Genomic DNA, 14953 nt, shown 5'->3' on the forward strand with positions numbered 1-14953 from the left:
TTGCATCCAGATAATTTTCTGGCAAACATTTTGCAATATCTGGATAGAAATCTGGATAACTGGAGGATAAGTTACATCAATTTTCAACGACACATTTCAAGATGTGTTGTATCAAACAATAACACAAACTACAACAAGATAAGCTAAACTTTCTCTTTTAAATATATATTTTTAATTTATAGTGTGTGTGGAAACTCAAATTACTGTATGTTGGTTGTGATACAAAAAATTGAAAATATGGTTAATTTAGGACTTCCCCTGTGAGAATTCAGCTTATCTGGTGAGGTGTCCTTCCCATATAGTCCAGATAAGCAAGCTTAGACAGTACTCTCTTACACCACACCATTTTCCTACACAAACTAAATGGGTAGAACACCTGGGAAAAATTATATAATAACACACAGACAGTATGGTCGTTGATCTGGAAGATTCTGTGTAACGAATTTACCCAGTTTCTATAGTAGAGAGACAGAGATTTCACAGGAAAGAGATGGTTGGGTTGACGGCCTATATCTAGACCTAAAAGAGGCTTTTGACAGAGTTTCACTTAAAGAGATTATTCTGGAAACTGGAACATACTGGAGAAGTGACAGGGAAGCTTAACATGGATGACAAATTTTCTGACAGAAAAATGAGGGCAGTAATCAGAGGCAATGTGTCGGACATGAGAAATGTCTTGAGTGGAGTACCACAGAGTTCAGTTCCTGCACCGGTAATGTTCATTGTCTACATAAACAACAACCAGAAGAAATACCGAATTATATGAACATGTTTACTGATGATGCTAAGATACTAAGGAAGATAAGAAACTTAGACAATTGTCATGCCCTTCAAGAAGACCTGAATAAAATAAGTGTACGGAGCACCACTTGGATGGAATATAATGTGAATAAATGCCATGTTATGGAATGTGAAATAGGAGAAAATAGACCACACACACAACCTATAAATTATGTGAAAAAGCTTTAAAAATTAAGATAAAGTGATCAAAGGATGGTTCTAAATAGGAAACTATCACCTGAAGACCCTATAAAGAACATTGTGTGAGGAGCCAATGTTACTCTTTCCAATTTCAGAATTGCTTATAAATACATGGATGGAGAAATACTAAAGAAATTGTTCATGACCTTTGTGAGACCAAAGATGGAATATGCAGTGGTTGTATTGTGCCCATATCTTAAGAAGCACATTAACAAACTGGAAAAGGTGCAAAGACATGCAATGAAATGGCTTCTGGAACTGAAAGACAAGAGCTATGAGGAGAGGTCAGAGGCATTAAATATGCCAAAACTAGAAGATTTAAGAAAAAGAGGTAACATGATCACTGCTTACAAAATAGTAATGTGAATCAATAAAATTGGTAAAGAAGAATTTCTGAGACTTGGAACTTCAAGAATAAGAGGTCATAGATTTAGGCTAACTAAACAAACCTGCCAATGAAATATAAGAAAATTCCCTTTCACAAACAGAGTGATAGACGGTTGGAACAAGTGAGGTGGTGGAGGCCAAAACCATCAGTAGTTTCAAAACGTTATATGATAATGTTAGGAAGACTGGACACCATGAGCATAGCTCTCATCCTGTAACTACACTGAGCTAATTACCACACACATACACCATACACCACACCAGACACCCATTACTTGTTTCTAATTACAGTATATAATCACATACTGTAATTATCTTATTATTTTCAAAATATGACTACTTGCATCAGCAAACTCATCTTTCTATCCTGTAAGCCTGTAATATAAGCATTTTCAGGTTTACCAATTGTGGGCAACTCTGAAATATATTCCTCCCCCAAATAGCAAGGACCTGCTCTACTCTTTTTCATAACTCACTTGAGCCAAGTAGTAGAGGAATTGCAAGACTGGAACTTTACGTAGAAGTAGACCATGGGAGATATTTTCAGCCAGCAGAAAGCCAGTTACCAAGTGCTGGATTGAACCAGCCTCACCACAGTGGGGTCGCAACACAAACGTGTTCATTCCACGCTCTAACCTCAATTGGTTTAATGTGCAAATATTGGCATACCTAAAATGAAAATTATTATTTATTTATTTTATTTTTTTATAGGGAAGGGAGTAAAGTTGATATGTCATTTAGAGTACATTATGTTTAACAATGGATGTGTGATATAGAAATGAGTATGTGAACTATAATTCCATTTGTATTTATTCATGTAATCAATTTTTATTTACAGTATAACTCAAAATTTATGTGAAAATTACTTCCCAATCCAATAAAATAATTGGTAGAAACCAGACTCTTACATATAATACAGGTAGTAAGCATAAGGTGGATTTTCCATATTTGACCACAACTGTGGAGGCGGAGTGTCCTTGTCCATTACTGACATTTCTGGCTTGCTCTCATCGTCCACACTATCAAACCCAATCACATACCTGGGCAAGAATATAAAGGAATACAATTATATGCCAGTTAACTAAATAGTCAGAGCATATACAGTGGAAGCCCATTTAAATTATAACATACAGTATCAAGATCCTTCACATAAAAATTAAAAAACTGTAAATTCAAAAATAATTACTAATCCTATTTAATCCCAAAGTTCTATTAATACAATATAAATGAACAATCAAAGCATCAGCATACCGAGTGTCCAGCCCATCCTCCTGTTTTGGTAGTACTTACAGTAACGATGAGAACCATGGTATACATACTGACGTACAACGAAATTAGAAAGTAGAAACCTGAACTACAGTGGCACCTCGACTTACGATTGCCCCGACTTATGATAATTTCGAGTTACGATATAAATTTGATCGGTAAAATGCGACTTGACTTATGATAGCGTCGTCAACTAACAATATTTGTTGATACATGTTCAGGTCGACCGAGCGAATGGTTCCCGGTTGCGCGGGCCGACTTGCCTCAGTTTACCGGAGCTGCCCGCTTAGTGACGATCATGCTTATAAGAAATTCTATTTTTATGGTGATTTTTTGCTTTTTGAACATAAGACTGATTATTATATATCACACCATGGGTCCCAATAAAGTCAGTGGTAAAGTTCAACATATGAAAACACATGTAAGGATGACCATAGAGGCAATACGGAATATCCCTTGTTCAAAAATTCAGAAAATGTGTGCAGCATGGGAAGAACTGTAAACTTTTGCTGAAACGACTCACCCAAATCAAGCTGCAGTAGGCTGTTGCCTCAACTTTTTCAATGACACTGATGCATCATTACAGACAAATGTTAAAACGAAGGGAATAACAAGTGTCGCTAGACAAATTTTTAGTGAGACAAACTAGCAGTGAACCACAACCAGGTCCTAGTGGTATGCAGGCAAAATGCAGGAGAAAGTGTACCCCAGAGAAATCATCACTGCCAGATGTTATAATGGAAGGGGACTCCCCTTCCAAACAGTAACACCTCTTCTCCTCCCCCTCCTCACCATCTTCTATATGCCAACAGGATTCATTAGTAAATGTAAGTAATAACTTGTACATACTTTTGTAGTGAAGATCTGGGTGAATTAGGTATCAAATTTACTTTGAAGATCATGTTTTGGGGAGTCAGGAACGGATTAATTCATTTCCCTTTATTTCTTATGGGAAAAATCGTTTCGACTTACGATACGTCTCTGGGAACAGATTACCATCATAAATTGAGGCCCCACTGTATTCAGTTGGACAAACTGGAAAACAGTTTTTACTTCTGTTGCTTTTGACAAACTAAACAAACGTATCCTAACCTCTGTAGACCTGATACACAATATCAGAGGCCTAACATAGTACATATGTGTGCTAAACATACTAGGCCAAGGAATATTTATGTTTGTGTTTTAGCTTCATTTATGTTAAAAGAATTCCTTACAAGTCAGTACATGACTAAAGCTAAAACCTAAAAACTTAAGAATTCTGACTATTGATGATCGTCGCAATAGGTACTATCTAAACAGGAGGATGGGTTGGAGTGTCAGGCTGGGCAGGCTCTGTTGTTGTTATCCTTAGACACACGCCATATGACATATCTCATGAAGTTTTCCCCTCACCTCTACCATACCTTCGTTATGTTGGTCAGTCAGGTCATCTGTCTCAGTTTCTTTCTCTCTCTCCTTTTCTTTCTCTCTTTCTCTCTCTCTCTCCTTTTCTTTCTCTCTTTCTCTCTCTCTCCTTTTCTTTCTCTCTTTCTCTCTCTCTCTCTCTCTCTCTCTCTGTCTATAGGTATATGCAGTAAGTATGTATGTATGTACTGTATGTACAATACTGGTATGTCTGCTACGTAATGTCTAACTTTAATTTATATTTACTTTAGCTTTTTATTTTTAAATGTCAGTTGGTTTATTCAAATTATATTAGAATGTATGTAATTATTTTAGTGCTGTTAAAGGATGAGAGCTACCCTCATGGTGTCCCATCTTCCCAGTACACTGTCATATGATACTTTGAAACTACTGATCGTTTTGGCAGCCACCACCTTCTCACTCAACTTGATTCAACTATCTAAAACTCTGTTTGCTAAAGAAAACTTTCTAATATTTCTTGGCACCTTTGTTTCCTTTGGCATGTATCTATGACCTCATGTTCTTCAAGTTGCAAGTGTCAAGATTTTCTCTTTGTAAATTTAGTTGACACCTGTTAATTTTCAAAGTCTCAGACATCAGCATGATGACTCTTGAGCCAAGCAGTGTTCCAATCCTGATACCTGAGATATCAAGGCATCATCCCAAAGACAAGGATCAGAACAAAGCATCTGATCTACTCTTTGTTCAAGGATCAGAACAAAGCATCCTTCTACTCTTGCAAAGTAGAAGGCCCCAAATCCCTGACAGGGAAAGACATCTCAACTGATCTCAGTGGCAAAATGGATGGGGCAGCACCCAGAGATGGGCCAAGCTACATCTAAAACTAAACTCCTGACTGGACTCTAAAACTTGCAGATGTGTTGGAACCTAAACATGGGAGGAAAAGATCACACATTGGACAAACCACACCAGCAGAGGAAGGAGGAGGAGCAAATTCGGAGCAGGTGGAGTTTACCAACCCTTCCAGCATCCCTTACTTGGATCTCTGAAGACCAAAGGGGCCAACTTTGGGGTATCCATTTGAACATCAAGCCATGAGCCACGAATGTGAGAAATGCGAGCCTTCAAGGCAGCTGCTGCCTAATAAGTCTCCTGTCTTGAGATAAAAGCAGATAAAACAGAGACCCAATGAGCACAAATACCACAGGACTCAGGGTCGGAGGTGTCACCAACCCAGCAGGTAGCATGGCAGAAACAGAAAGAATGATCGTCGGCATGTTGCAAAGCCGACGAGCACCTTCAAACTTGCATGTAGCAAGAGCAGGCCCAATGGGTCAATCCACTGCAAGCCACAACGCAGATGTTGAGGGGGAGATACCAGGGACTGAAGGTGACTAACCAAGCATAATTCGCAAACACTATAGACATTTTCTGGAAGAGTCAACAACTTGTGCAGTGCTGGATTTAACGTTATTGGGCCATACACCAAAACAGTTAAAAAGGCCCCACCCTCTAGTCAGTGTGGATATTCAAAGGCTAAACACATACATGCAGACACCTGGTGGGCCCTAGGCCATATTCTACTTGACCTATTGGGTAATTCAGCCCTGAACTCTTGCATTACCCCTGGGTGAGGTTCTCCACCACAGCACCCAGGTCTCTTAAGGGCAAACTGAACACCCCAGAGAAGTCACTGTCAGTGGAGGGGCAATGCTAAACGAGTGCTTAGGGAAGGGCTACCCTAAACACATGCAGCTCATAGTGAATATGCAGACCAAGTCCACGCAAAAAGTGAGGATTGTCAAATCCTCACGTGTCACACACACGTGAATAAAATCCGCGTGCCACACACACGTGAATAAATTACTAAAAGTTAGAAACACACAAGCAAATGGCTCACAGGATGAAGTTCAAAGGAAGGCTGTCACTTATCTGAGGAAAGAAGTGGGATTTGCCCATGGCCAGCAACTTGGGAAGGTTTAATCACTTAGATATTAGCCACAGGACTGGCTAATAGCCATGGAGGAAGTTCGGAGCTCCTGGGGTGCCACTTGATGATGGCAATTTGTACTAGGGGGTTCAAGCTAGTTTAAAGTAAACCAATTAGTTTAGAATGAATTACACACAGTGATCATACTAACGTGATGCATCAAATGAACAAATTCACAAAGGCCGTGACAAGGCTATGGGATCCAGTAAGTTCAGTAGAACTTCGGTTTCAACTCTTTTTAACCCTGTCGTAGCTCAGTCGATTAAGGCAGTGTCTGGGATGCTCCCGGATGCAGGTTCGAATCCTCGTCACGGCCTTTGTGGATTTGTTCATTAGAATGAATTATTTGTGGAGTCGTTTGGCTGTTTCAGTGCTTTGTTTTCCATGAACCTTACAGTTGTCTGTATTGCTTTGTTTATTTTCTGGATACTTTATCATTGTGGGTAATTGTAAAAATCCCCAGCTCTGCGCCTCTATGCAGGGTCCAGTTTCTGGCTCTGACCCCCCAGTAGATTAAACAGGATTCTTATGGCTGATATGACTCAGTAGTGCCAGGAAGCCATCAAGAGGCTCATCCAGATGATACTTACAAAAATTATGCCATATAAATTTTAAAAGTATTATTGATACATATTACCCTGTACAATGATTTAAAAGGAAATTACTAAAAATAGAAAAACTTTAAGTATTACCCCATATATCTTTACATTTTTCTCAAAACTCTGAATTGGGTAGCTGGTATAGAGTGGCAATTTATCATAGATGATTTGCAGGAGTATTATAGCGGTGCCATTAGCAGTGAATAAGATATGATGAATTAACAAGTTAATTTTTATTTAGTTTTTCAATAGCATCTTTTTTTGCAAAATACTGTTTCTTATTTTTTTATTCTCTGGCCTGATGTCTCCCCACACGAAGAATGTGGCAGGACAATGATAATAACAATGATGATTATATAATTTGTGTGGGTGGGCCAGTGAACTGCAAGGCTAAATACAATACTACATATGGCAATACCACAGACATATCCGGATGTAGATGATCTAAAAAGTTAATGAATATAGAGCCAGACATACAACTGCACATATAAGAATAATGTATGTTCAGAGATACGTACTGTAAGAAGGCATGAAGCTCAGGATGGCTACTGGGGTTCACAGAGACCTCAAATAATGGACGGAACAGGTTATCGAGTATGACACTAAAATTATCAATTATATTGTTGCTCTTGTAGATGTCACTGAAAAAAATATATATAAATAAATATATATATAGATACTGTATAACTGAATACCACATGATCAAAATTAAATATAAGATTGCTCAAGAGCTTTGTGCAGAATTTTATCCATTAGCAATTGCTTCCAAGATCCATCAAATATATAAAATATCCAAAAAACCACCATTGAATGTAATGAAACGCCATTTTCTGGGTGAGCCCCAGAAGCTCCCTGGAGCTATTCAGCTGATATATGCTTTATTAGTATTGGGCATCAGTCAATGGAGTTCAGCCTATCTGGGACCACGAGCCAGAACCTGGCCCCTTCAGAGAGGCACAGGGAGCAAGGGCCTATGGAAACCCATATGTGTTTGAGAGCATTTCATGTCTACCACCGACCGGGGTTAGGCACCCAGAAAGGTAGGCATAATAAAACAGACATCTCTTGGTAAGAAATTGCAACTGAAGACCGAACAAAGGGGCAGAACTCCCCAAAACCTAAAGAAACAAGCAAACATCATACACCATTGCCACGCAGTTTGTCCGCGCAGCCCTTCCCTTCCTGAGAGTGGGAGGAGGGAGCCCGGACCTCCCCGGCATCGGAAACTTACACCTCAGTTCAGTGGTTAAGCATCAAAAAACAAAACTGCCTACCGGAGGGAGGGTTGGTGACAGGGAGCTTCCATGGCTCACCTAGGAAATGGCATTTCATTACATTCAATGCTGGTTTTCTGTGGGGAGCCCCTCTGGCTCTCTAGAGCTACCGAACCAAAGACAAGTAAAAGAGAGACTTACCCGGAAGGAGGCCGCCAAGCACACATCAACTCAACGTCGAGACAACTGGCTGCAACCTCTGACCCAAAGCCATACACGAACGTCTGTGACCAGGAATATTGACCAGATAACGGGGGACTGGGACCCTGTTCAACCTCCAAAACCTCAGTGCCCGAATGTTAGCCAAGACCTGTTGCTGAACACTGCAGCCAAAGCAGCAAACTTACGAACATCATGGGCACGAGGGAAGACCCCAGGCTGGCTAGACTTAATAACCCTGAGGACGACCTGGGAGACCCGAGCCCTGGAACAGGGAACGAGGGAAACCGAATTACCCCAAAGCGCATCCCCGGCCACAGAACTCCGATGCACGCAGATAATGGCAAAGAGCCGCAACCAGACATAACACATGATGCACCCCCGGCCTGACCAACCAAGCATCAGTGACAAAAGGGCCCCTCCAGAGGGCCACTGTCTCATTCTTCGCCAGAAAAGGGGGGAGACGGCTGCAACCAAATAAACCGACCACCAGGAACGAAAGAGAAGAAATCCCTGCGCTGGAGGACAGCATGAAGCTCACCAACCCAACCCCCAGAGGCCAATGCCAACAGAAAAAGTCATGGAAGAACAATCTGGAACTGAAGGAGCCATCACAAAATGAGGAGAAGAGAGAAAAAGAGAGAACCCGGTCCAAGGACCAGGACGGCTCAGACGGCGCATGAGCAGGCTAGAGGTGAAATAAAGCATGAGAACACTTGTGAAACAGGGCCGAAGTGACATCCAAGTCGGACACAAGCTGCGGATGCCCATTTGATTGGGCATCAAATGACGGTCCTGAAAAAGCCATGAAAGAACGGACAAAACAATCCAATCGGAAATAGAAGATAACCTACAAAGACAGAGAAAATGGCAAAGTGGAAACTTCATAATGTCACCAAGACGAAGCTCATAGGTGGGACACCATCAACGAAGCCACCTAATAGGTGTATCAGGTGGCTTCGGTGTATCACCATACAAGTGGTGATACACCTGTGTCAAAAAGACCAGACGTGTAGAGCGGAGGAATAGACCGAACCAGCCATGTTCCGGACCGGTTCGATCTGCTGAAAGAGGTAGAGCCGCAGAAAACGCTCCAGGTCCGAACACCGAGCAAGCAACACCTGAAACCAAGGCTGGGCTGGACACCAAGGGGCCACCAGGACGACTCTCCCACGGTAAGACTCCAAAAGAGCAAGAACCCGAAGCAACAGCTGGACCGGGGTAAAAAGGTGTTGACAACCAAAAGATAAAGGTACAGGTAACCTGTACCTGTACCTCCTCCTAGGTACTGTACAGGTAACTCAACCTCAACCAGTCCTGCCAAAAGGTGTCCACCGCAAAGGCTCCGCAGTCAGGGAAGGGCGCCACATGTATCGGGAGACACCGAAACCACGCCTATGTGAAGAGGTCCACCTTTGGGAGCCAGTACGTCCAGCAGAGCCAACTGAAGGAGTTGGCGTCGACCATCCATTTTGTAGACAAGGGAATGAACTGAGACAGGCCGTCCACCAGAACGTTGAACACTCCTCAGATATGAACCGCACGGAGAGCCAAACCCCGAGAATCCAGGAGATGAGTCACTCGAAGCGACCAGCCCCAAAGAGCCAAGGACCGAAGAGCTAGAAAATGGTGTTTCATTACATTCAATGCTTTTTTTTTTTTACTGCCACTCCCCCTTTCAATTGTGCAACTTTCAGTGAATGATGGATTCAGACCCCAAGGTTATTTTCTTCATCAATCTGCTTCAAGGTAATGTTTTGATATTAAAAAGCATTTGCCAGTCTTCTGACCATTTGTGGAATTTTCTTTCTAAAGCATCGATATCATTTTCACTTCTCAATTTACTATAAATCCTAAGTGTCATCTGCAAATTTGATTGTGTGCTTTGTAACATTCTTATCTATGTCAGTGATGTATATAACAAAAAGGGTTGGCACCAAAATGGACCCTTGCAGTACCCCCACTCTCCACATTTCTCCAGTCAGATTCCTTCCCGTTTAGCATGACCCTTTGTTTTCTTTATTTTAACCATTGTTTTATCCATTCTAGTATTCTACCATTCATTCCATGTGCCTGTAATTTCCTTGCTAGTCTTTCCATGTTGTACCTTATCAAAAGCTTCAGCAAAGTCCATGTAAACTACATCTACCAGGAGCCCTTTGTTTGAATAGCTAGTTACCATTTCCAAAAAATGTGAGCGGGTTTGTAAGGCAGGGTCTATTTTTAACAAACCCAGGTTGTGTTGATCCCATAAGATTGTTCACTATGGGATGGAGAATGATTCTCTCCCTTACAATGCTCTCCATGAGCTTGCAGATGTGTAATGTTAAGCTGATCAGACAGAAGTTTTCTGCCAATCTTTTTCTACCTTTTTTGAAAATAGAGGTGACATTTGCATATTTCCAATTTATGGGGAACTATCCCTTGGTCCCGAGATTCTCTGAAAAGGAATTTCAGTGCAGTCATAGTGCATCTGTCAGTTCCTTTACGACTTTGGATTGAATTCCATCCACACATGAGGCTTTTGAGTCTTTTAGTTTCTCAATAATTTTCCTGATTATGTCAAACATTATAGGTATATTCCTTAATTCATTCCCTTCATCTCCTTCCAACTTTTGAGTAGGTAATAGAATGTTGTCTAATCATTCTGTGTGAAGACTGGTGTCAAATATTAATTAAAAGTGTTTGCTGGCCTTTTATCATCCATTATAACTTGGCTAGTCTCATCTTTTTAAGGGTCCTACCTAGTCCTTTGTTTTGGTTTTATTTCTTACATAGGCATGAACGACTTTTAATCTTTCTTTATGGTTGGGGCAAGTTTTCTTTAGTAGTTTCTTTTGGCTGATCTGATTTCCTAGGTGGCTGAATTTAATGCCTTTTTATATATCTCATAATCTATGATGTTCATTGTGGATTTATACCTTCTCCAGAGGTTCTGCTTAGTTATTAAAGCTCTTTTTACTACTTGTGTCATTCATCTAGTTCCATTTTTTTCTGTCTCCTTTTATGGCACATATTTTTGAATGAGTTCAGTATTGACCTTTTTTAAATTTCCCTTGATGCTTTCATCCCATGGTCACCTATCAGCTCCCTCCAGGTGTTGTTTTGCAATTCCTCTCTCATTCCTTGATAGTCTCCTTGAGGGTAATCTAGAAAGCCATCATCCTGGATCTTTACGTGGGTTTCTGTAATTGTAATCCATCTTAAAATATTGTGATCACATGACGGGATGAGCTTTTCCTATACTGTACCTGAATTTGATCATGCCCTCTTCCAATGTTAGCGCAAGAGCTAGAATATCGTTATCTCGGGTGGGCTCTGTCACACGCTGTACGGGAAAGGAATCCTGTACCAGCTCAAGAATTTGTTCTTCCGCTTGTGATGTTAGATTTACCCAATCTATTGTCTTATAGTTAAGTATTGTTTGGGAGAGTTCTTTTGGGCAGTTTTTGAGGCTGCAGTCTAGCTTATAACCAGCTGTGGTCTGTTTTGGTTCCATGATTTTCTTGGAGCTTCTCAGTAGCAGACATGAATAAATTTCATAATAATTTTATCATATTACCACAACTCCTTGCACTTTTTTGAGGGAGCCAGGTTCTGGCTCATGGTCCCCAGTAGGCCTAAAAAAATTCTGAGACTGATGCCTCCTAGGAATTTGACACACTATCAATGATAGTAGCTTCAAGGAACTACAAGGGCTTCCACCAGAAAATATGCCCAAATGCATTTTAGTAAGAAAATTGAATTTGGTACATACAATACTGTATATCTAAGATAAAAATAAATCAAACTACAGAGTACAGTACATTACAATGACTAAAATTTCTGGCTTGATACTCACTAAAGTCGTGGCACTTGTATTAGCCAGCGCACATTTTCTGAGTGCACATTGTGTATCACTGCCCAGTGGGCAAGTTTGTCCCATTCATCCGCTGACTTTCCATATACTGAAAGTCGTAATTCTGCATTTTGGTATTTGCCTTCCTCTAGGTCAAACATTACTTCCTAAAAAAAAAAATAAAAAAAATTACTTCCTAAAAATAAAAGAACAGCATTTAAAGAATAACGAAAAAATAATTACAACATTTTGTTTTGTTTGGTGAACGCATTTTCAGCTGTGGAATGCATTAGGTTTACATCCATACAATCAGTGATCTTTTGCCACACTAAAGTTTTTGTGCCTGCCGTTATTATTGTTAACTGACTGACCATACAAGTTTTTGTCTGCTCAAATCTGTAGCAGTGTTTCTGGTTGGTCATCTTTCATTATTTCATCTATCTAATACAGGTGTTGGGGAGTGGATGCTAGTGAGGGTGCTGGGAATGGTTGTGGATTTCAGCTTGAACGTTGTTATGTGCATGGTTGTAGGTAGTTATGCATGTGCTTATAAGTGAACAAATCCACAAGGGCCGTGATGAGGATTCAAACCTACGTCCGAGAGGATCCCAAACACTCCTTAATCGACTGTGCCACGACACAGTTTGTGGATGTGTTCATTTGATGCATCACACTATTGTGATTTCTGTGTGCTTGTAAGTGTTGCCATGAGGGTGTTGGGAGTTGACATGGGAGAATCTCATTTACTGCTATGCTATTATCATAACAGTCAACGAGTAAAAGGTTTTCATTTACTGAATATTTGGTTAACAAATACTTTTCAGGGAATGCATCTCATTTGTTAAGAGAGGTTTGCTTTTGTACATAAACGGTTCAGATCTTTATAAGGTTGCACTGGAGTTGTAAGACCTCTTATTAAGTGAAGTTTTATATGAACTCACCTTTATTATGTGGCCAAAATATCTTCCATCAATGTAATTGTCTGTTTTTAGGAAGACCTCACGTAGCCGAGACTCTCCAACAGGGTTGTATTTAGCATTAAACTTGTCAAACCTGAAAGTTATTTTATATTATTTTCATATGCAGGCAATTTTTCATATGAGTCACAATAACGTGGCTGAAGAATGTTGACCAGACCACACACTAGAAAGTGAAGGGACGACGACGTTTCGGTCCGTCCTGGGCCATTCTCAAGTCGATTTGAGACCAATCGACTTGAGAATGGTCTAGGACGGACCGAAACGTCGTCGTCTCTTCACCTTCTAGTGTGTGGTCTGGTCAACATTATTTTCATGTCCCCCCTGGTTGTCTACATTGTCTACACTGATCTCTTATGTTTATTGAGACATTATATCTATTACTTACTATGTCAACATAAAAAACACCAGCAGTGAATGAAATTAAATGATTCTTTCTGGATGAGTCCCAGTGGCTATCTGAAGCTATCTTGCCAAGGTTGCTACAGGTAAATGGGTCACAACAGGTGCAGGAGTTTTATTTGCCTACTGGGCCAAAACCTGCACCCCTCACAGAGGCACAGAGAGTAAGTGACAATTTGCCACCACACCGGGAAAAGAATCCATAAAGTCGGTAAAGCTTTACAGACAACTGAAGGGTTAACAAAGACAAAAGCCTCAAAAAGGCCAAAACGACTCAGCAAACAATTCACACAGAACAAGAGAAACATTAAAAATTAGCATGAAGCTCATAGTAAAGAGTGCCACCACCAGGCAGTTCAGCTTTTGCACATAGCCCCCCTTCCTTGCTATATCTGGAGCTGATGATCAGTACACCAATGAACTGACTAACCTGGAAAGAAGGGAGGGAATCAGGAAGCCACTACAGCTCATCCAAAAAGAGGTATTTCATTATATTCTACACTTGGATTCTTGGGAAGCCCCTTAGGCTTCCTGAGGCTAAGCACAGAGAACAAAAATTGGATTTACCAGGGAGGAGAAGAGACAACATGCACTAGAACAAAGAAGATAATCCAGGCCAGGAGAGACAGCCCAAGGCAACATAAGACTGACTGGCACCAGGATCATTAACCAAAATACTGCCAGGACTCTGTTCGAACACCAAAAACCCCTAAGCCCGAATATCAGCCCAGGGCATGTTGAAAAACACTGCAGCCAATGCAGTGTCTGGAATCTGTTGGAGCTGAATGTGACAAGGCTGTTGAGCCTGACAGAATCTCGCCATGGTGCAGAAGAAGAGAGTGCAGAAGCACTAAGTGTGCCACTCTTTATGGTGTATAACAGGTCACTGGAAACAGTAGACCTATCGGAAAGCTGGAAGACAGCTAATGTAGTCCCAATATACGCAAATCTGGGTGGAAAAATTTGCCGTTTTCAGAGAGACGTGCCTGTATTTAGGATATTTCTGCACTGTCTTAGGTGTTTATATTTACATGTTCTTTTACTTCTTCCTGATAGCCTATACTTACATACACCTCATGTATAATATTGGCAGTAGTTTCCAGGTTCATGCTATGTTGTATTTCATTATTTTGGTTTAATCGTAATGCACCCCGTGTCGGCTGTTTGCTGAAAGACTTAGGTCGAGGTGTTACAGATTCCTGTTGTTGCTCGGTCACTTCCTTAACTGCTTCTAATATTCCTTTTTATTTGGCCTTTTGTGCATGGGTCAGCTGCATATCCTTCTTGCACTTTCCTATATCCTGTGTATTCTTCTCCATTTTTCCTGAGGAAAGCTCTTTTCCCCGTTGAATTTCTTGCCTAACTTATTGTATTAAGTAACATCTAGATTTGATTCAACTTCAGGAGCTATTTTTAATTCCCGAAATTAGCAGTTCCTGTGGCCAAATTAGCAGCAGAAAGAGCAGTCCCCATGGCCAAATTAGCAGCAGAAAGAGCAGAAAGTAGTAACACACTCGCCTAGCATTTCGTGAGCGCTTTGAGCTGGGTTCGTATCCTGGCTGGGGAGGATTGACCAGGTGCCAATCCTTAACTGTAGCCTCTGTTCACCCAGCAGTGAATGGGTGCCTGGTTGTTAAACGATTCGGCAGGTCATATTCTGGGAAAAATTAGGATTAAGGATTTGCCCAAAACGCTATGCGTGCTAGTGGCTGTAC

The 14953-nt window shown here is 40.9% G+C and overlaps 1 protein-coding gene across 13 annotated transcripts in view; it reads right to left on the bottom strand.

The window, feature by feature from the left end:
- The window catches only part of AMPdeam (AMP deaminase), a 150722-nt gene that overhangs the window by 17898 nt on the left and 117871 nt on the right, over positions 1–14953 (bottom strand). For all 13 annotated transcript variants that reach the window (XM_045744113.2, XM_045744108.2, XM_069329007.1 and 10 more), the window contains 5 exons: positions 12801–12912; positions 11863–12026; positions 7107–7229; positions 2277–2408; positions 1845–2037 (listed from right to left, as the gene is read on the bottom strand). In XM_045744113.2, the coding sequence (XP_045600069.1) occupies positions 1845–2037; positions 2277–2408; positions 7107–7229; positions 11863–12026; positions 12801–12912 (724 nt within the window). The remainder of the gene's footprint in view (positions 1–1844; positions 2038–2276; positions 2409–7106; positions 7230–11862; positions 12027–12800; positions 12913–14953) is intronic.

Source organism: Procambarus clarkii, chromosome 22 (assembly GCF_040958095.1).
Source record: "Procambarus clarkii isolate CNS0578487 chromosome 22, FALCON_Pclarkii_2.0, whole genome shotgun sequence".
In the NCBI taxonomy this organism is placed as follows: domain Eukaryota; kingdom Metazoa; phylum Arthropoda; class Malacostraca; order Decapoda; family Cambaridae; genus Procambarus; species Procambarus clarkii.